The sequence below is a fragment of the Bubalus bubalis genome, chromosome 10, assembly GCF_019923935.1.
Source record: "Bubalus bubalis isolate 160015118507 breed Murrah chromosome 10, NDDB_SH_1, whole genome shotgun sequence".
NCBI classification, from domain to species: domain Eukaryota; kingdom Metazoa; phylum Chordata; class Mammalia; order Artiodactyla; family Bovidae; genus Bubalus; species Bubalus bubalis.
This window is the reverse complement of record NC_059166.1, coordinates 685574-709372: the sequence shown is the minus strand read 5'-3', so window position 1 is coordinate 709372 and position 23799 is coordinate 685574. Positions and strand designations below refer to the sequence as shown.

The window sequence follows — 23799 nt, the reverse complement described above, 5'->3', positions numbered from 1 at the left end:
GCACAGCACTCTCACCATGCACTGTCCTGGGACTTTAGATCCCCTCCTGGAGCCAACCAAGTGCCCAGCACAGAGCCTGGTGTTTAACAAGCAGTTGAGGCAGGAGGGTAAATCAGGAGCTTGGGATGAACACACACACACACGACCTGATTAACCATCAAGGACCTGCTACACTGCACAGGAACTCTGCTCAACACTCTACTACTGCTGCTGCTGCTGCTGCTGCTGCTGCGTCGCTCCAGTCGTGTCCGACGCTGTGCGACCCCACAGACGGCAGCCCACCAGGCTCCCCCGTCCCTGGGATTCTCCAAGCAAGAACACTGGAGTGGGTTGTCATTTCCTTCTCCAATGCACGAAAGTGAAAAGTGAAAGTGAAGTCGATCAGTCCTGTCCGACTCTAGCGACCCCATGGACTGCAGCCCACCAGGCTCCTCCGTCCATGGGATTTTCCAGGCAAGAGTACTGGAGTGGGGTGCCATTGCCTTCTCCACTCAATACTCTATGCTCACCTATATGAGAGAAAAATCTGAAAAAGAATGAAAATATATATCTGTATAACTGAAGCAAACAGGAACTAAACAGCCTATTGATGAGAGTGAAAGAGAAGGGTTTAAAAGCTGGCTTGAAACTCAACATTCAAAAAACTAAGATCATGGCATCCAGTCCCATCACTTCATGACATACAGATGGGGAAAAAGTGGAAACAGTGACAGATTTTATTTTCTAAGGCTCCAAAATCATGGCAGACAGTGACTGCACCCATGAAATTAAAAGATGCTTGCTCCTTGGAAGAAAAACTACGACAAACCTAGACAGCATATTAAAAAGCACAGACATTACTTTGCAGGCAAAGGTCCATATGGTCAAAGCTATGGTTTTTCCAGTAGGTATGTATAGGTGTGAGAGTTGGACCATAAAGAAGACTAAGCACTAATAACTGATGCTTTTGAACTGTGGTGTTGGAGAAGACTCTTGAGAATCCCTTGGACTGCAAGGAGATGAAACCAGTCAATCTTAAAGGAAATCAACCCTGAATATTCATTGGAAGGACTGATTCTGAAGCTCCAATACTTTGGCCACCTGATGCGAAGAACTGACTCATTGGAAAAGACCCTGATGCTGGGGAAAATTGAAGGTGGGAGGAGAAGGGGATGACAGAAGATGAGATGGTTGGATGGCATCACTGACTCAATGGATATGAATCTGAGAAAACTCTTGGAGATAGTGAAGGACAGGGAAGCCTGGTGTACTACAGTCTCAGTTCAGTTCAGTTGCTCAGTCGTGTCTGACTGTCACCCCATGGACTCTAGCCCGCCAGGCACCTCTGTCCATGGGGATTCTCCAGGCAAGAATACTGGAGTGGATTGCCATTCCCTCCTCCAGGGGATCTTCCCAACACAGGGATTGAACCCAGGTCCTCCACATTGCAGGAGGATTCTTTACCATCTGAGCCACAAGGGAAACCCAAGAATACTGGAGTGGGTAGCCTATCCGCTTCTCCAGGGGATCTTGACCCAGGAATCAAACCAGGGTCTCCTGCATTGCAGGCAGATTCTTTACCAGCTGAGCTACCAGGGAAGCCCCAAATCAACTATACTTCAATAATTTTTTAAAAAGCAGTTGATAAATATCACTATTACAAGATTTACCAGCTGGTCCTTGTCCTAACAGCTTCCTATTGCCTCTATCCTCTTTAGAGAGTGGCATCTAAGAAGCAAAATGAAAATGGAGAAATGCTTTTTTTTAAAAAAAAGGTCATCAGATTTCCGTTCAGAGAGTTCAGGAGAAACATCTCAGCCACAGTCTGTGTGTTAACACAGCGTGGACACTCAAAACTGGGAGCTCCAATAAGAAAATAATATTGAATATGCTTGGTTTTACTGCAGATCTTGAAAAAAGGCCCACAGTGGCCCAGGCAGAGGGGAGGCAGTCGGCATGGACATGAGGCATTTCGCTGGGCTCCTTCCCGGCCCCCAGACAGAGCAGGAACCAGGGGAACTGGGAGAGGCTGGGACAGGGCTTCACATGGGTGGGCTCGGATCTGGCCGCTCTGCAGCCCAGGGGCATCTGGAAATGTCGGCACTGCTGGGGGCTCCCAGCATCAGTGGGAAGGGGCCAGGGATGTGACTGTGGCTGCGAGTGGACAGTTGTGCACGTTTTGGGACAGTGACCTGAGGAACCGTTCGAATGCATTTTCCTACAGAACAAGAAGTCCAGGTGCAGGAGCTACGGCCCAGCACCGTGACAAGACTGTCCCTGTGGGAGGACAGGGCAGGTTTGTATCCCGTGGGAGGACAGCGCAGGTTTCTATCTCAGTACCAAAAGCATATGAACTTTAGAATAACAATTAGGAATGAGGAGATGTGTTAGGTTCTCCAGAGAAACAGAACCGGCAGGACAGATAAGGACACGTTATAATGAGATTTATTACAGGAGGTGGCCCACATGGAGATGGAGGCTGAGAGAGCCAGGATGGCTGGAGGGGTCACTCAGTCCAGCCTGAGGGCCAGGGGGGCTGATGTCCAAGGCAGGAGGAGACGGACACCCCACTCAAGCGAAGGGAAGAATTCACCCTTCCTTCCACCGCGTGTGGTTCCAGGCCCTGGGCAGTGGGGTGAGGCCACTACGGTGGGAGGGTAGTCCTTCAGTTCACCAGCGCAGATGCCCCTCTCCTTGGAGACCCTCCCAGATACGCACAGAAACAGTGCTTCACCAGGCATCTGGCCTCCCTCACCGGTCACAAGGACATAAAATTAATTATCACAGGAGCTGTCCTTAAGCTCTTCCTAAATATATAGTTTTACTTCTATGGCGACTTCTGGAAGTCAGCACAGAAATGAAAATGGAATAAAATAGAATCAGCTCAGAAACCCAAATGCCCCCCCCCCCCAACACTCTCCAACCAAAAACATCACAAACAAGCACCAGCGACAGACATTCGACTGCAAAAATCTGGAAGATATTTTCTGTAACCACAAGACTAAAGGATACAGATTGAGAAACAAATGGCGTAAACACGCACCACCCTCTGAAACAATGCGATTGTCCCGGGCAGGACAAAGTCCCGGGCAGCCCGCAGCCCCGAGAGCCGCACAGGCGCCCCAGCTTGGAAACGCAGGACACGGGGCGGCCGCCGGATTCTCAGGGCCGTCTCCCGACCAGGATCTCGCTTCCCACGTCCGTGTGAGTCTGCAACTCCATCAGTAAACGGGTAGCTTGACAAAGACAAGACAGCAAGGGGCCCGGCTGATCCGGGAGCCATCAACACGCAAATTACGGGGAGGGGGAGCGGCGCGCGGGGCCCGGCTGATCCGGGAGCCATCAACACGCAAATTACGGGGAGGGGGAGCGGCGCGCAGAGAACAAGGCGGCCCTGCACAGACCGGAAGCGCAAATGCACCCAGCCCGCGGAAATCGGCAGGCCCGAGACCATGGAAAACCCATCCTCAGGACGCGGAACAAGAACAGAGGACCGGAAATGACTGCTTTCTCTTTTCCAGGAAGACAAGGTCAAGACGGCTGAGAGACGGAGAGGACTTCTCAATAGTGCACGTTCCTGAGGAGAAACAGGGCGGGATGATTTCAGCATTCCTTGTGAACTGATGCTCTGCGGTAGCTGACGGGAATGAACTGTGCCGTTCAATATTTATGCTTTGCTACTTCATTTAGGATTTCGAGTCTTCTCAAAAAGTGAAGCTGAGAGAAAACAGTTGTTTCCTGTCAGGTCCCACATGTGCAAACACATCTGTGTGGGACATGGCCCCGCGCTGTGCTCAGCCACTCAGCCGTGTCCCATCTCTTCGTGACCCCATGGACTGCAGCCCACCAGGCTTTTCTGTCCATGGGGGTTCTCCAGGCAAGAATACTGGAGTGGGTTGCCATGCCCTCCTCCAGAGGATCTTCCCAACCCAGGAATCGAACCGGGGTCTCCTGCATTGCAGGCGGATTCTTTACCAGCTGAGCCACTAGGGAAGCCCAGGGCCCCGTGACTTGGGTGTAAATCCAGGCTGGAGGCAGGCAGGATGCCCCTGCCCAGGGCCGCGGATGCTCACGCAGCAAAGCCTCTTCCCGGCGCCTGCTGGGCAACAGAGGCTCCGTCACGCTGAGGCCTCTTCCGCCGGCGCAGACACAGTGAATCTCGGTCCCTCAGAAGAGACACTGACGCAGAAGGACCAGCGACCCAAACAGGGCGGTTGGTGCTGGACACCACGGCAACGGGGGTCTCGATGCACCATGGCGATTTTGTGCAGAAGAAAATGACCTGTGGCTCGTTTTCATTTGTAAATTTTCATCCAACCTATTAATGTTTAAATTGTAAGACCTAGTTTCCTTAAGCCTCTCAATATCTTATTTATCACATGTAGAACTCTAGTAGATTTTGACCATCACGTGCAGAGTGCCCTTCAATTTGTGTTGACTCCACTCATAATAAACAGATTGAAATCCCTTAGGCAATGGTTTAATATAATTTAAATTCTCTTAAAATTATTGATTCATTTCAAGTGTAATATATTACATTTCTTTAAATATCAAAAATAAAAAACCAAAATGCTCCCAAGTTCTTAATTCTCAAAAATCTAATAAACTAAACTTATCAATATGATCACGCTCAGTTCAGTTCAGTTGCTCAGTCATGTCCAACTCTTTAGGACCTCATGGACTGCAGCACGCCAGGCCTCCCCGTCCATCACCAACTCCCAGGGTTTACTCACACTCCTGTTCATCAAGTCGGTGATGCCATCCATATCATCTCATCCTCTGTCATCCCCTTCTCCTCCTGCCTTCAATCTTTCCCAGCATCAGCGTCTTTTCAAATGAGTCAGTTCTTCGCATCAGATGGCCAAAGTATTGGAGTTTCAGCTTCAGCATCAGTCCTTCCAATGAATATTCAGAGTTGATATCCTTTAGGATGGACTGGTTTGATCTCTTTGCAGTCCAAGGGACTCTCAAGAGTCTTCTCCAGCACCCAGTTCAAAAGCATCAATTCTTCGGCACTCAGCTTTCTTTATAGTCCAGTTCTCACATCCACACATGACTACTGGAAAAACCATAGCTTTGACTAGATGGACCTTTATTGGCAAAGAATATCTCTGCTTTTTAATATGCTGTCTAGGAGAAGGCAATGGCAAGCCACTCCAGTACTCTTGCCTAGAAAATCCCATGGATGGAGGAGCCTGGTAGGCTGCAGTCTGTGGGGTCACTACGAGTCAGACGTGACTGAGCGACTTCACTTTCACTTTTCACTTTCACGCAATGGAGAAGGAAATGGCAACGCACTCCAGTGTTCTTGCCTGGAGAATCCCAGGGACGGCAGAGCCTGATGGAGCAGACCCTGCTGTCTATGGGGTTGCACAGAGTTGGACACGACTGAAGCGACTTAGCAGCAGCAGCAGCAGGTTGGTCATAGCTTTTCTTCCAAGGAGCAAACGTCTTTTAATTTTATGGCTGCAGTCACTATCTGCAGTGATTTTGGAGCCCCCCAAAATAAAATTTGTCACTGTTTCCATTGTTTTCCAATCTATTTGCCATGAAGTGATGGGACCAGATGCCATGATCTTCATTTTCTGAATGTTGAGTTTTAAGTCAACTTTTTCACTCTCCTCTTTCACTTTCATCAAGAGGCTCTTTAGTTCTTATTCACTTTATGCCATAAGGGTGCTGTCATCTGCATATCTGAGATTATCGATATTTCTTCCCGCAATCTTGATTCCAGCTTGTGCTTTATCCAGCCCAGAATTTCTCATGTTAACTCTGCATATGAGTTAAATAAGCAGGATGACAATATACAGCCTTGATGTATTCCTTTCCCTATTTGGAACCAGTCTGTTGTTCTGTATCCAGTTCTAACTGTTGCTTCTTGACCTGCATACAGGTTTCTCAGAAGGCAGGTGAGGTGGTTTGGTATTCCCATCTTGAAGAATTTTCCACAGTTTGTTATGATGATGACCCTCAAGTCCTCTTAAAAATGAAAATGCTGGTCAAAAACTTAGTGAAATTTTCTTATTTTTCTCAGCTAAAAAGTTATAAGTCAAAAGTCAGTTCACATTTCAAATTAGAATCAGATACTTTAGTATAACAGTCCTAAAAACATTTACAAACACTATAATACCACTTATCTTCTGATTATTCCTAAATTTTTGAAAGTCTATTAACAGTGCAGGCGTATGTACTTATCTCTATATTTAACTGTAATCACTGAAGAAACACTTTTGAATCTACGGTAAGTTGGGGCCGCATCCGGGGAGGCAGCACACATATTATCACAGTCGATTTTAAATTAAAAGCCAGAACAATCAGTGAGCAAAAAGACAAAGATACGAAGGACAAAAACAAGCAATTTACAAATGAGAAGAAAAAACCTGAATATGTGATAGCATATGAAAGAATGGGTAGCCTCCCTAATATTCAAAGAAATTCAAATCAAAATAATGGGACACTATTTCTTGATAATGAAGTTAACAAGATAATCAAAGTGTTAACAACATATGCTGGTGGGGAAACCAGCAGCACTTTGAAAAATGTTTGTCTGTATTTATCAGAATCCTTTCAAAGTTTCACTATTTTACTCAGCAGCACTGGTCCTGATAAACCTAGTTACAGGAAACGCTGTGTACACGGAGATGCACATCAACATGGTAACATCAAGAATAGTTCAAGTGTCCATTATGAAAGTATCGCTATCTTAAAGCAAAAGAAGAATTTTCCAGACTTCCATCCCTTTACTCCCTGCTTCCCCAGACGCCGGCTGGCCCAAGGCAGGGAGGACAAAGGTCATGGCCCCGCGCACACATCCCATAACTGCTCCTGGTTCTTCCTCCACCGGGTCTCAGCCATGCCTGGAGCTGGACTCCACCTGCGTCTTGTCTCTTCGCATAAACAGCCTGAGGTCTCTCGTGCTCCTACTCTATTTCCTGGGTGATGCTAGTGACGTCGTTAAATGCAGCCCAGTAAAGGTGGAAAGAGCAAAGCAGGATTTTCCATAATAAACCCCACATGGCACAGAAATGCAAAACGGAAAATAAATACCTACTTAATACCCTAAATATCCACTGTCAGTAAGAAAGGGCTTTTGTGTTACCTTTCATCTCTGCTGTATTTCATTAATTATTTTATAACTGACATCAGGTAAAATGGACGCTGTGATATCAATGTAAGGTACCTTTGAAGACATGAGGTAAAGTTGCGTTTGTGACTGCTGTGCATTGCAGCAAACGTCCCCCACCTGTCTTCACGTGCAGCAGCTCTCCTCTGCGGCCCCCTTGCACGTTTCCTCACCTTCCTCCCTGTGGGGCCGCAGACCCACTCCCTGCAGCCTGCACGCTCACTCTCCTGTCTCCTTTTGATCTCCGGTTTGAATACCCTGCATCGTTTTGCTAGAAATCACAGTCTTGCTTGGCTGCCATCGCAGCCGGGATAGATTAACTGTGAAGTTCGTCTCCAGCTCAACACTGAAGTACCTTAAGACAAACACCACCTTCTATAGACCTAAAGCTGACCACCCGCCCTCCAGACCACACTGGACCTGGCCACCCAGCTCAGCTGTGTGTCCTGGCAGGACTGTAGGGGGCAGCGTGCTCACAGCCCCTCAGGTCTCGGCCGCCCTGTGGAGGCCCCGCTGCCCGTGAGCTGGTAGGACCCCCGTCACTGTGGGAGCCCTTTCTCTGAGCCACACACACTGTTGGAATCATTTCATCAGTGCAAGTATCAGCTTCTTTCAAAAGACTCACAAGTCTTACTGTGACACCTGAGCAACATCAATAATGAAAAAGTCTACTCTGGGACCATATCTAGCAACTTATTCCAAGGGACTCAAAACTGCAATTTTTGAAAGGGGATAATATCGCTCTCAATTAAAATTAATTTACAAAGAAAAAAGCTAGCCATGGGATCTGCCTCCTGACTTCCCCCAAAGCTATGCAGCGTCCCTGGAACAAAGCTGGCACCACCCCGGGAGTCCTCATCTCCTTCCTGACCAGGAGATGCAGAGGCTAGCGCCCACTTTGCTAATCCTCGTGAATGCGCCCTTAAACGAGGTCTGGACTGTGGGAACACGGCCAGCAGGTCTGCGGAGCCCGCCAGCTGCCCGCCCCCAAGTCCAGCACGGTCTTGGGCCTGACCAGCACCAGGGCCACCACGGAGCAGCCAGTGGTGACCAGACAACCCGAGACACAAACAGAGGGAGATCTGGAGCAAAAGATGTAAGCATTATTAAACACTAATTAAAATTGAGTATTTGGGAATTCTGATCTCCCTCTGTATTGTAATAACAAGATCACTCACTTTTCTGGGTTGATCTGCAACAGACGTTACTTTATCTTAATCCTTTCTCCTAATTAAGATTCTATAAATTTTGTGGCTCTCCTTCTCTCTCCAAATTCTTTTCTGGGGAATTGTGAAATCCATTCCTTACTTGCACTGTACTTGCTTTCCTCCTTCCATCTTCCTGTCCACGAAGATCTCCTTATTTTTCTACATTTCCGTTGGAGCAAATGTCCATTGGCACAGAATGACAAATACTTTCATTGTAAAATGAAAAACACTCCATTTCTCTTCCTCCCCAGTAAAGGTCGATTTTCAAAGTTCATCTCCCTTCACTCAGTGAGAACTAGCACGTAAACTTGAATATGATAAAATTCTAAAATTCTACCCAAACACAGTCTGACAGATACAACAGCTATGACGCGAGACTCGTATGAAACAGAGGAAACCGTACCTGAGCGGCAACCGGGCTAAAGGCCACGGCGGTGACCGTGCTGGTGTGTCCTGCGAGTCTGCGGGAGAAAGTGCTGGAGCTGGTTTCGTACACGTACGCCTGGAAGACAGAATGCGCAGATGCTGTGCTGCAGATGCGAATAATCCGCAAGGAATCGTGCAAGCGGAAGCACGTTCCCCAGCTGATTAAGCACCGGAGCCGCATCCGGGGCAGCGGCACCGCCTAAGCCATGGAGGTAATGTCGGAAGCGCGCTTCATGGAGGTAACGTCGGAAGCGCGCTTCTCTCTTTCCCCCTTTGAGACGGTTTGTCATCTCCACGGATTTACATCATACTTTCTATTTTCTACCATTCGCCTCCACAAAACCCTGTGAACAGTTTTACATGTATGCTCATGTGTGAGGATTAATTTTAAGTAAACGGTTTTCTATTTCAACCTTCTCTGGAAGTCCCAAATGGAGTGGGAAATCTGTTGTATTGCCCTTGCCCATAAACTTGAGAGAGAAATGCCTATACTTTGCTTCCTACTAATCAGCTTGGAGTTGGAACAATTCAAACATTTAGAATTTTCTCCAAGCAGTTGATGAAATGAAAAGTAAAAGCATACATTCCGCTCTAACTGTATTACTATATTAAAAGATATATGTGTGGAGTCACCATTGAATGCTTCATTTTAGGAATAAACTCTGGTTCCCAAGGGTGGGAGAACAATTCTAATTATTAAGCAACAAAATGTGCCAACAAGTATTATCTAAACTCCACTGATAATTAAGACAAGTGCCATATTGCAGGAGAAAGACCTAAAATTTGATTCCTTTTCTCCCAAAAAAATCAACTTTAATGTCCCAATGAGTCCTTCACATTTAGACTTTCCAAGTGATTCTGTCATCAGCTAAACAGTGGAAGGACGGATGCTGAAGCTGAAACTGCAATACTCTGGCCACCTGATGTGAAGAAGTGACTCATGGGAAAAGACCCTGATGCTGGGAAAGATTGAAGGCAGGAGGAGAAGGGGACGACAGAGGATGAGATGGTTGGATGGCATCACCGACTCGATGGACGTGAGTTTGAGAAGGCTCCGGGAGTTGGTGAGGGACAGGGAGGCCTGGCGTGCTGCAGTCCCTGAGGTTGCAGAGAGTCAGACACGACTGAGCGACTGAGCTGAGCTGAACCAGTGGTGTTGCGATACAGTCTGCACATAGATATTTTATATATCCTGAACTCAAGTGGAGAAGTAAAATATCTGCCTTTTCCTCCTGGCCAAAGATGCATTTATTTGTAATGAATATGTTTACTTAACTCTAAGACTTCTCATGTAGCTACTGGCGTGAGACCCAAAGACAGCTTGAGAATATGCGTTTCTAACTCTGAGAACCACAGGGCTAGAGTACCCATGACACCTGTACCATGTATCTCTGTCTGCAAAACCCTTCACAGCTCTCACCTCAGCCACAGCTGGCCAGGGCGTGTGTATGTGAAAAGGTTACCGTTTCACGCGCACTGAGGGAGCCACGCCACCAAGGGGCAAGCCACCAGCAGAGCCGTCAGGTGTCCACACTGAGACTTTCAACTGGTGTTTCTCACAACACTCTTTCCAAGGGGCTCGGGCCTCCACAGTCCCTCTAGCCCCACAGATGCTTCAAAACCATCCATGATGTTTCTTGCCCACATGGTGAGGGTTGTTCTCCTTAATTCTGCAGGCTTCTTGGAATCAGAGCTCTCCTCTTGTCTGCTGTTCAGATTGAGTGGATAAGGGAAACGACAATGACCACACCTCTGCTGCTTCTATTATTTCCAACTATAAGATACTGAGATTAATGATGAAAGCAAACACTCAATGAACCTAACTTGGATATCAAATTCCTCATGCAATCCTCTCTAGAGTCTTACAGAAAAACACAATTATTGTCCCAACTCTGCAGGCAAGGAAACCGGAGTTGGAGGTGGGCGCTCTTCCCAGATCTTGCAGCTGCAGGAGCTGAAACCAGGTTGGACACCATAGCTGCCTCACTCCAGCATCTGAGCTCCTTGCCAATAAACTGTGCAGGTCTTCTGGAGCCTCCACCTCCTTCTGCATGTTCCATATCGTGTATCATCTTTGATGTATCATTTGTCACCCTAACTATAGGTTGTGTGCACATGTTTTGTGCATGTGTGTGAACGTGTGTTTATATCTGTGTGCACATCTGTGCATGTGCTGTGTGTGCACATGTGTATGTGTGTGCACATGTATCCCCATGTGTGTATATTTGTGTGTATACATGTGTGTACATCTGTGTGCATCAGTTTGTACACCTGTGTGCATGTGTGTGTGTGCCTGGGTGCATGTGTGTGGACATTTGTGTGCATGTGTGTATGTCTCTGTGCACATGTATACACATGGGTTCACGTGTGTGCATGTGTGTGTACATCTGGGTGCATGTGTCTACATCTGTGTGCATATGTGTGTGCATCTCTGTGCATATGTGTGTGTGTCTGGGTGCAAATGTCTGTATCTGTGTGCACATGTGTGTGCATGTATACATCTATGTGCGTGTGTGTGTGTGTGTGTATGCATCTGAGCCCACATGTGTGTACATCTGGGTGCACATATGCATGTATGTACATGTGTGTGTGCACAGGTGTACATCTGTGTGCACGTGTGTGGGGGGCTGCATGTGTGTGGGTGTGGGTGCATGTGTGTGCATGTCTATGTATTCTGTGTGCTCATGTGCATGTATGTCTATATGCACATCTGTGAGCATGTATGTGCATGTGTGTGTACAGTTGAGTGCACGTGTATGGGTGCACCTGTGTGTACGTCTGGGTGCGTGTGTGTGTGTCTGGATGCCTGTGTGTGCATGTGTGTGTCTGTGTCTGTGTGCATGTGTGTGTGCATCTAGATGCATTGGTGTGCATGTGTGTGCACATCTGGGTGCACGTGTGTGCATATATGTGTATGCCTGGGTGTGCATGTGTGTGTACATCTGGGTGCATTGTGTGTTCGTGTATGTGCATGTGTGTATGTCTGGGTGTGTGTGTGCATGCCAAACATTTGGTGCTCGATTGTTCAAATGGTACAGCTGACTTGGAAGCTTCCAACAAAATTAAACCTACATCAGCCTTCTGACCCAGCGATCTCACAGCTCTGTACACACCCAAAAGAAATGAAAACAGATGCCCATAACTGCTCTTAGCAGCCTTCCTCAGAAAAGTTAACCACACAACTGCTTTATGACCTGTCTATAAATATGTCAATAACATTATAATTTTTGGAGGAATATACACCACATCCCCTACATATGAATGAGTTCCATTCCAGGAGTGCATTCATAAGTTCAATTTGTTCATAAGCCCAACAGTCAGTCAAGTTACCCGAATAACATAATCAGCTATACAGTACTGTACTGCAATGTTTATAATAGTTTTCACACAAATAATACATAAAAACAAATACAAATAAAGAAAATATTTTTAATCTTACGGTACCTGAAAAAGTACAGCAGTACCAGCTACATTGCCACTGCTTTCACACTTGCTTCTAGACATTCTGGACTTGAAATAAAGATAATGGACTACTGCATTCTATACAGTTAAGTACACACAAGCACAGCCACTTGCAGACGGTGCACGCACACGACTGCACACCTGACACGTGTACCGATTTGTGTGACTGGACGGCCAGTGCACATTCGCATCTCTGAAAGTTCACAACTTGAAGGTTTGTGTGTAAGGCATTCACTGTATTCCACATGACTACACATACGCTGTGCATGAGCACACACACACGCACACACACACACACACCCTCTAGATTCCAGGCTCTGGAGGAAGGGAGAAGCAGATTTCTGGTCACCACGGACATCTCCATGATGCAGCTTAAGGGACTGAAAACCACTAGAACCCAACTATTTAGTGAGACTGTTGCTTTGAGTAGCAGGTGGGCAAGGGAAACCAGTCACTGTTTGTAAGTTTCTAAGGTTAAGACAGCCAGGTCTTCAGGTGACGCCAAGCAGCTGCCACACTCAGGAAGCAGGAAGAGGCTGGCATCAGAGAGTGACGTGTATTCAACCTGTGATGCATGAACAGCTCAAATCATGGTTGAATTTACAACAGAAGATGTGAGAAGAAGAAGAGTCAGAGAACAACTAGACAAGTGTCTAAAGAGAAGCAATCAGAGCAAAAGATTTCAAGAGATAAGAAAAGGGAGGGGAAAGGAGGCCTGGGGTAACCAGGCTGATGTTAGAAGGAGTCTCAGTGTGATGTGTGGCAGACACAAGAACAAAGGTAAGTTAAGTGCAAGCTTATGGCTTACGTTAGTATTTCTAAGGCCCAGAGAACTCACCTGTGGGCTAATGGAAAACAGGTCGAGAAAGAGACTGAAAGTTATCTGACGTAACAGTGCCTGGAAGATCAAGAGTGGATGCGCCCAGGTAGCTGCAGCACTAGCCAGCAGAAAAAGAGACGGCCTCTGCGTGCTCCCTGCCCTGACGGACCACGGACAAGGGCGAGCACAGACACAGGGCGGGAGGGCTGATGGCAAAGGGCAGCTCTGAGAACTCGCAGGTAGGGCTCGAGGCTTGAGTTCCTGCATTAGTCAGCTTCTCTCACAGAAGTATCTCTTGTCGAAAAGTCCTTGCTGAGACTCCTCATTTTTACCTAAATCCAAATGGGAACTAACAATGGCTTGTGTCGGCCTGGAAGCTCAAAATGCACGTAAGACGACACTGTGGTATTCATTGTGAAGCAATTCTAAGAGTCATCTAAAAAACAGGCTTCTGTGTTCTACATGAAAAGGGTATTAAACGAAACATATCTTTTAGGACTTTCCTGTGGATAATAATCCCCCTGCCAATGCGAGGGACATGGGCTCGACCCCTGGTGTGGAGGATTCCGCGTGCCAACGCGAGGGACATGGGCTCGACCCCTGGTGTGGAGGGATTCCGCGTGCCAACGCGAGGGACGTGCTCTCCCCTGTTGTGGAGGGGTCCGCGTGCCCACGCGAGGGACATGTCTCTCGACCCCTGGTGTGGAGGGTTCCGCGTGCCAACGCGAGGGACGTGGGCTCGACCCCTGGTGTGGAGGGTTCCGCGTGCCAACGCGAGGGACGTGGGCTCGACCCCTGGTGTGGGGGGTTCCGCGTGCCAACGCGAGGGACGTGGGCTCGACCCCTGGTGTGGAGGGTTCCGCGTGCCACGCGTGTGCCACAGCTAGCACAGGCTGTGTGCCCAGAGCCCGCGCTCGGCAGCGAGAAGCCACCGCCGTGAGACGCCTGTGCAGCAGAACGCAGGGCAGCCGCCACTCCGCAACCAGAGGAAGCCCACGTGCATCAAAAAATAAACCAACTTAAAAAGAAAAAGAAAGGAAAACAAAGAATGAACAAAGGGAACAAACAGGAAAACATAATTTGATAAATAAATGAAACATATCTTTTCACCCAGAAGGTTCCTGAGTCAACAAAAACAGCAGTTTGCAGCTCCCAATATCAGAAATATTTTATTAGATACGTACTTATCACGAGCTGTACTTCCACACAGTGGCAACCGACCAGTCCAGAAGGACAAAGTGTACTTCATGTAAAGAGTTGAAAAGTAACAAGGAATTCTGAAACTGACTCAATTTTATTACAATCCATGGCAAGAACAAAATGTCTTAATTAGAGGTAATAACAGTTATTGATTCATGAAGCAACTTCTCCCCATTAAAGAGATACAAGCATTAGCTAAAATGTGCTAAGAAAATAAAAGAAACTGAGATAAAACCTGTGTAGAATAAGCGTTACTCTGAAACGAAATCAATCCCTGGGAAGAGGGGTGAGGAAAAATGAAGCAACATTTTTCAGGCAAATAGATGAGGATGTGGCAGAAACCACAGGGGTGCTGGAATAATACTGCTCAAAAATGTTTTCACAAAAAGTGTAAGGGACTGAATGTACTCCTGAAAAAGATCAGCGTTTTACAAACAGGACTAGACCAGCTCATTACAACTGTTTTGTAACTCTGTTGAACCGTATCCGTGAAGATGAAGTATCTTTCATTTTTTCATCTCACAGGATTCTAACATGTGTCCTTCATTTTGCCTTTCCCCGAATTAACCCCACAGAAGAAAAAAAGAACTGCAAACAGAAGTGAATTCTGTATTTCTGAAGCTTCATAATAATTATATGGTCCATGGGGGAATCAACTGTCAAACTATGGACACTTACTTTGCTTTTTAAAATATTTCCAAAAATGATATTTCTCAGAACTGTGCACATTTTTTAAGATCACTGCATTTTTATTAAAAAAAAAAAATATTTTCTCAGAAGACCAAAATAGTCAAGGTTTAATACAGAGCCCTATTTAAAATCTCACTGAGGCAGAAATGCAGCCTGTGTCCAGAAAGAAGTGGAGAGTCTGCTAGAAAATGCTGGTGATGACGCTCTGGGCTCTCGCATCAGGCCTGAGGCAGACACACAGCCTCCTTCTTCTCTCATGGATCCCACCAAGCCCGGACAACAAGAACTGTCACAAACAAGGTGACAAGCTCCTCTCAAGAGGCAGAGCACGCGGACCACTGGACGGCCCTGACCGCGGGTCTAACCGTCCGTGTCGCCCACCTGAGGGAGAAGCAGCCCCATTGGTCTGGAAGCAAATCCTGATCAACCTGGTTTCCAATAACTGCTTGGTCTTTCTCATCATCTGTGGACCTGTGATCAAATATGCAACTGATTATCTGCAAGTGTCCATTAGTTCATGCCTTCGTTTTGATTTCTCTGAAAAGGTGATCCTACAATGAAACACCCGGACCATGGTTTTGGTGTGATCCCGAGGAAGTCATCACGGTACAGTCACAGCTTCCTGCACAGTAAGATTCAAGCGGCATTTCTGAATCACAACCATGCCCACATATTACCTCGTCTTCCCTAGGGCAGGCACCACCGTGCGCTAAGACAGATGGAAACACCACGGATCAGAGAACCGGCAATTCCCTTTGGTGCAGAGAAGAACAGCACAGAGACGCAGGCTCCCCTAAGCCGAGCGCCCCCTTCAGTGCCCGGCCCCCGAGGAGGTCATAAAGGGGCTACTGCAAAGGTGAAGTCAAGCTCGTCCACGTCAAGGACTGCTCCCAATGCCTGTGTGTGGCCTTGCATTTGGAAGTTTTTCAAATATGTGCAAAAGTACAGAGAATTATACAAGGCGCTACACACATACACGGCCCAAATACAGCATCATCAAGACTTGTATGCTTGCTCCAAGCATCGCATCCCTTTTTCTTTTTCTTTCTAGTTTTTGGGGTTAAAAGGTATGTTGTATTTTGAAGCAAACTGCAAAAATGAGTCCTGTGTATTTTGTAAGCATTTAAAAACATGGGCATTTTATACCTAACTGTACTGCTATTTTTACATCTAAAACAATAATAATTCGCTGATATTTACTACCCAGCAAATATCAATACCTTCCCCAAGCATTCTCAAATGTCTTTTAACAATTATGTGGGGTCAATAGGGATCCAGTCGAGATCTGTACATTGCTCTTATGTCTCCCTACTTTGGAGCAATCCTTCCCCTGCCTGCCTCTTTTTCACGCCATATTCTTGTTGAAGGAACTGGACCAGTGTCCTGAAGGACGCTCCGTATCAGGATCTGTCTGTCTGCTTCTTTGTGCGCCCTTTCAGTTTGTCCCATGATCCCGTGTATTTTCTCTTAAGCCACCAGTTACCTACAAAGACTCGGCCAGCTTTGGGCGCCTGTTACCATCGGACTACGTCCTGGTGAAGACTAGCGAGGTAGAGCCCTTAAAACGGCATTAGTGACACAGACTGACATCTCGACGGTTCCACACTCAGTGACGTTAATGGTGGCCCCTGGGAGAATGTCCCGTGAACCTTGTTTTTAATCATACGCATGACATTTAGCATAAGTTCACCTTCTTAACAAGGCTCATGTACGCAGTGCGGTACTGCTGACCTCAGGCGCCGTGTTTACAGCAGAGTCCAGTCTTGCCCGTCCTGCGTAACCAACCCCTGTGCCCCCTGCCCGGAATCTCCCATTCCCCCACCCGAGCTCCTGGCCCCGCTTTCCACTGTCTGCCTCCATGAGTCTGCTTTAGGTTCCTCATGTGAGTAGGATCACACAGTGTCTGTCCTTCTATGGCTAGCCCGTCATACCCTGCGTGTGATTGCTATTTAATAAATACCATTACGATGTGGCAGCCTCAGAGCACTGGCCCATAGTCAAGATTCTGTCCTGACAGCAGCAGTATTAACTGTCTCCCCAGGAGCGAGCGCAGCATCTGCGCCTGAAGCATCTCCGCCTGAAGACCCGCACACTGCCACAGCAGCGCATGCGCGTCTGCCTTCAGCAGCACAAGCCACGAACCGGCCGCGAGGGCTGAAAGCAATCCACACGGGTAGCAGCGGCTTGCACGGCCTTCAAAACCGCGCTCACACCTACAAGGAAGGGCAAGCGCCAAGAGAACAAAGGATTTCTCAATTTCTAACATAAATTAGGAGGAAGATACTGACTTGTCTTCGCAAAAATGAGCAAACTAACAGTGAAACAACATGTTTATTGTGAGGCTGTTTAATAATAAGGGAGGATTATCAATAATAAATGGCGAGGCAGGTGATTCTGCAGACCCTTTAAAAATAACGAACATGCTTTTAACATCATAAATGCACAAAAACAACAAAACTAACATTAAATAAACTTTTTACATATGAGAAGTATACAAAAGTCACACAGGATAGAAACAGAGGGGTTATACTTGTTCAGTGAATGAAAAAGAAAACAGAGGCAGTCTGCTACTGTTGTCTTACGAATATATATATGTCACACACACAGAAACAAACGTAAGTAGTTATTCTATTTTGTTAGATACATTCTATACTCAATGTCTGTCTGCCATAACTATCAGAACACTTTAAGGAATAGAATTATGTGTGTGTGTATAAATATATATATGTATGTGTGTATCACTGTGTATGTATGTATGTGTGTGTCTCACTGTTACATGTATGCACCCCATGTGTATATTTATATATATATATACATATTTTGTATGCATATATATATATACACATCTAACTGTAATGTGTACATATCACTGTGTGTGTATATATTTGTATACATACATATACATCTTACTGTTAGATGTATGTAACCCTGTGTGTATATTTATGTTTATATATTTATATACACTCATACACACATATTTTATATACATATATATACACATCTAACTGTGTGTGTATATATATTTATGTACAAATATATGTACACCTCACTGTTACATGTACATATCACTGTGTGAGTACATGCTTATATACATACATATACATCTCACTGTTACGTGTATGTACCCCTGTGTGTGTGTGTGTGTGTGTGTGTATATATATATATATATAAATACTTTGTATACATACATATACACACACAACTGTAATATGTCGGTATCACTGTGTATATATATATGTTTATATACAAATATATGTACATCTCGCTGTCACATGTGCATCTTACAGTGTACATGCTTGCACACATGCATATACATCTCTCTTACACACATGCACACTCTAGTCTAACAGTGAAGTGATCAATTAACTTCCTGTTCATTTGCAGCCATCAGAGGCCACATGTCACATGCAGCAGAGGAAAGACCAGTATCTGCTTTTTTTATCATTCCAAACTGTGTGGCCCTTTCTGTGTAGAAACCAGACTCTGCTTAGTCAGTGTGAATAGATTCACCACAACCTTGTCATACTGGGAAAACAAGCTCAAGTGGAGTTTACCATGAGCTTTAATTAAAATACACTCTACGTGGTCTGCCCAGCCTCACCCCCAACTGCAGCCTGAAAAGCAGAGGGAGCCGCACCTCAGGGTCCTCAGGTCCCAGAGCTTTACCCCATCACCAGTGGCTGCGGTCGCAAAGAGATTATAAGCCTGGGATTGCTGGGTTGCAAATGATGACCCCTGTAATTATAAGGGAAAATCAAGGCATATTTTTTACAGGTTTAATTAATAAACATTTCCCTAATCATATCTAACAACACTGAATCTAAAGAAAGAAATTAACAAATAGCTTTTTTATTTATAAAAATTTTAGAATTGGACTCCAAAAACTTCCTTCCTGTGAATAATCGCCAGTGGAACACTTGGACCTTAAGAACTACCAATATATGTTTTCTCTATAAATAATGCCACGGAAAGTTACAGAACTACAAATGGCAAAAGATCAAAAGACTGATAATAATACACCAAATCTTTTAAAGTGTAGGCCACAAGACATATTGAATAAATTATCTCAAAGCTGGTCTTAGTAAGGCATTTGAAGCTTGAGGTCAGTTATTAGTTGCCTGATTATCAAACCCTGAGACCTGCTGAGCAGGTGCCTGTGACGCTGACTGGGGTGAAACGTGTCCAGCAGACGCTGACCCTTCCGAGGACCTGCATCTGGTCTGCTCACTGGGCCCTCACCTTCTCCAAGCTGCTGTCAGAAGAAGTGTTGCCATGATTTTCAGTGTGTAGTGGATTGAAACTGAACTTCATCTACAGAGCCATCTGGCCCCAAACATTACTTAAATATAACGTGGTTTATAATAATTTCCATCTTCCTACTATGTCAAGAATATCCAAACATTAATGTTAGGACAAATCTAATAAAGTGTGTCCACAAGGATTTATGCTTAAGATACCTACAAGTGATTCTTCATTTACAAACAGGAAACAAAGGCTTATATAAATTCAATGACTAGAAAAACAAATGAATATGCATTGAGTCTTAACTCTGCATCCACAGCATTCTGAACACTTCACATTCCCTCCTCTTCACAAACCTCTGAAGGGTCACCTATTTCACTCCCTTTTTCATATGAGAAGCCTGACACACAGAGGGGCCCACCCACTGCCACCCAGCTACTAAGATCAGCACAGCATGCTGCTGCTGCTGCTAAGTCGCTTCAGTCGTGTCCAACTCTGTGCAACCCCATAGATGGCAGCCCACCAGGCTCCCCCCATCCCTGGGATTCTCCAGGGAAGACACTGGAGTGGGTTGCCATTTCCTTCTCCAATGCATGAAAGTGAAAAGTGAAAGGGAAGTCGCTCAGTGGTGTCCGACTCTTTGCCGACCCCAAGGACTGCAGCCCACCAGGCTCCTCTGTCCATGGGATTTTCCAGGCAAGAGTACTGGAGTGGGGGGCCATCGCCTTCTCCACAACACAGCATAGTGATCCACAAACTGGAACTGTGTTAAGAGAGCTTGATAACTCACAGCAGAGAAACAACAGACATCCAGCAAACACTTAGAGGTCACCTACTGAATGCTGGGTGCTCTGCAACACCCTGAATGTAAAAAGAACAAAACACAGATCTAGTTTAACAGAGAGATGAGTGTACAGTTATAAGAGCTTACAACATTGCTAGTTTCTTGAAACTGAACAGTAAAAAATGGGGGGAAATGGAAATAATAAACAGAGGTCAAATCTTTCAAGGGGAAAAAAAGAATTTAGAAAAATATCTGATCAATCCAGTAGAGACTGAAGGAAAAAAATGAAGCTAAGAATTCATGATAAATAGAAAGTGAAGTGTTCTTTTTAAAGATTGAAGAGAAAAACAAAATAAGATCAACTGATGAGTCGTCATAATAATTTCTAACAGAGTAAGCTCAACAAATAAAAGAAAGCTTCCTAGTTGGATTTCAATAAAAACACTTAAAATATATTAATTTTAATGGTTGAAAGTAAAAGATGGGGAAAAATAGCATATGCTAAGCAAAAGGAGGAAAGATTGATTGTATAAATATTAAGAAAAAGTAAAAGTAAGGCAAAGCACACCTTACTAGACTAGAGATCTCTTCAAGAAAATTAGAGATACCAAGGGAATATTTCATGCAAAGATGGGCTCAATAAAGGACAGGAATGGTAAGGACCTAACAGAAGCAGAAGATAGTACGAAGAGGCGGCAAGAATATACAGAAGATCTATGCAAAAAAGATCTTCACGACCCAGATAATCACGATGGTGTGATTGCTTACCTAGAACCAGACATCCTGGAATGTGAAGTCAAGTGGGCCTTAGGAAGCATCACTATGAACAAAGCTAGTGGAGGTGATGGAAATCCAGTTGAGCTATTTCAAGTCCTAAAAGATGATGCTGAAAGTAAAAGTTCTGCACTCAACATGCCACCATATTTGGAAAACTCAGCAGTGGCCACAGGACTGGAAAGGTCAGTTTTCATTCCAATCCCAAAAAAAGGCAATGCCAAAGAATGCTCCAACTACTGCACAATTGCAGTCATCTCACACGCTAGCAAAGTAATGCTCAAAATTCTCCAAGCCAGGCTTCAACAGTATGTGAACCATGAAATTCCAGATATTTAAGCTGGATTTAAAAAAGGCAGAGGAACCAGAGATCAAATTGCCAACATTTACTGGATCATCGAAAAAGCAAGAGAGTTCAAGAAAAACTTACTTCTGCTTTATTGACTATACTAAAGTCTTTGACTATGTGGATCACAACAAACTGTGGAAAGTTTTTAGAGAGATGGGAATACCAGACCACCTAACCTGCCTCCTGAGAAATCTGTATGCAGGTCAAGAAGCAACAGTTAGAACTGGACATGGAACAACAGACTGGTTCCAAATCAGGAAAGGAGTACGTCAAGGCTGTATTTTATTACCCTGCTTATTTAATGTATATGCAGAGTACATCATGAGAAATGTTGGCCTGGATGAAGCACAAGCTGGAATCAAGATAGCTGAGAGAAATACAAATAACCTCAGATATGCATTTGACACCACACTCATGGCAGAAAGTGAAGAACTAAAGAGCCTCTTGATGAAAGTGAAAGAGGAGAGTGAAAAAGTTGGCTTAAAACTCAACATTCAGAAAACTAAGATCATGGGAAAACAATGGAAATAGTGACAGACTTTATTTTGGGGGGCTCCAAAATCACTGCAGATGGTAACTGTAGCCATGAAATTAAAAGACACTGCCTCCTTGGAAGAAAAGTTATGACCAACCTAGACAGCATATTAAAAAGCAGAGACATTACTTAGCCATCAAAGGTCCATCTAGTCAAAACTATGGTTTTTCCAATAGTCATGCATGGATGTGTGAGTTGGACCATAAAGAAAGCTGAGCACCAAAGAATTGATGCTTTTGAACTGTGGTGTTGGAGAAGACTCTTGAGGGTCCCTTGGACTGCAAGGAGATCCAACCAGTCCATCTTAAAGGAAATCAGTCCTGAATATTCATTGGAAGGACTAATGCTGAAGCTGAAACTCCAATACTTTGGCCACCTGATGTGAAAACCTGACTCATTGGAAAAGACCCTGATGCTGGGAAAGATTGAAGGCAGGAGAAGGGGAAGACAGCGAATGAGATGGTTGGATGGCATCACCAACTTGACGGACATGAGTCTGAGTAAGCTTGGAGAGTTGGTGATGGACAGGAAGCCTGGTGTGCTGCAGCCCATGGGGTCACACAGAGTTGGACACAACTGAGCAACTGAACTGAACTGAACTGAAAGTACGCCTAACTAGTAATTGTTTTTGAAAGTGATAAAAACAACTATATCTGAAAATATAAGATATTGTTGTTCAGTCACCCAGTCATGTCCGACTCTTTGCAACCCCATGGACTGCAGCACGCCAGGCCTCCCTGTCCCTCACTATCTCCCGAGGTTTGCCCAAGTTCATGTTCGTTGCATCAGTGATGCCATCCAGCCATCTCATCCTCTGATGCCCTCTTCTCCTTCTGCCCTCAATCTTTTCCAGCATCAGGGACTTTTCCAATGAGTTGGCTCCTTGCATCAGATGACCAAAATACTGGAGCTTCGGCTTCAGCATCAGTCCTTCTGTGAATATTCAGGGTTGATCTCCCTTAAGATTGACTGGTTTGATCTTGCAGTACAAGGCACTTTCGGGAGTATTCTCCAGCACCACAGTTCAAAGGCATCAATTCTTAGGTGTTCTGCCAAATTTACAGTCCAGGCCTCACAACCACTGTCAGCAGAGTAGTGTCTCTGCTTTTCAAGAGCTCTCTAGGTTTGTCATCGCTTTCCTGCCAAGAAGCAAGTGTCTTTTGATTTCATGGCTTCAGTCAACATCTGCAGTGATTTTGGAGCCCAAGAAGAGGGACTCTGTCACTACTTCCACATTTTCTCCTTCTATTTGCCATGCAGTCATGGGGCCAAATGCCATGATCTTAGTTTTTTTAATATTAATCTTAAGCTGCCTCTTTCACTCTTCTCTTTCACCCTCATTACACGGCTGTTTATTTCCTCTTTGCTTTCTGCCACTAGAGTGGTATCATCTGCATATCTGAGGTTGTTGATGTTTCTCCCGCCTATCTTGATTCCAGTTTGTAACTCATACAGCCCGGCATTTCTCAAGATGTGCTCAGCATATAGGTTAAACAAACAGGGTGACACCACCCTTATGGCAGAAAGCAAAGAGGAACTAAAATGCCTTTTGATAAAGGTGAAAGAGGAGAGTGAAAAAGTTGGCTTAAAACCAAACATTCAAAAGACTAAGATCATGGCATCTCATCCCATCACTTCATGGCAAATAAATGGGGAAACAATGACAGACCTTATTTTCTTGGGCTCAAACCACTGCGGATTGTGACTGCAGTCATGAAATTAAAAGACACTTGCTCCTTGGAACAAAAGCTATGACCAACCTAAACAGCATATTAAAAAGCAGAGACATAACTTTACTAACAAAGGTCTGTATAGTCAAAACTATGGTTTTTCCAGTAGTCATGTATGGATGTGACAGTTGGACTCCAAAGAAAGCTGAGTGCTGAAGAACTAATGCTTTTGAACTGTGGAGAAGATTCTTGAGTCTCTTGGGCTGTAAGATGGTCAACCCAGTCAACCCTAAAGGAAATCAACCTTGAATATTCATTGGAAGGACTGACGCTGAAGCTGAAACTCCAATACTTTGACCACCTGATGCGAAGAACTGACTCACTGGAAAAGACCCTGATGCTGGGAAAGATCGAAGGCAGGAGGAGAAGGGGACAGCAGAGGATGAGATGGTTGGATGGCATCACCGACTCAATGGACGTGAGTTTGAGAAAGTTCCGGGAGATGGTGAAGGACAGGGAAGCCTAGCGTGCTGCAGT

The 23799-nt window shown here is 45.3% G+C and overlaps 1 protein-coding gene across 3 annotated transcripts in view; it reads right to left on the bottom strand.

Annotated features, from left to right (window-relative positions):
- The window catches only part of WDR27 (WD repeat domain 27), a 167745-nt gene that overhangs the window by 86264 nt on the left and 57682 nt on the right, over positions 1-23799 (bottom strand). For all 3 annotated transcript variants that reach the window (XM_045161898.1, XM_045161899.1, XM_045161900.1), the window contains one exon: positions 8714-8812. In XM_045161898.1, the coding sequence (XP_045017833.1) occupies positions 8714-8812 (99 nt within the window). The remainder of the gene's footprint in view (positions 1-8713; positions 8813-23799) is intronic.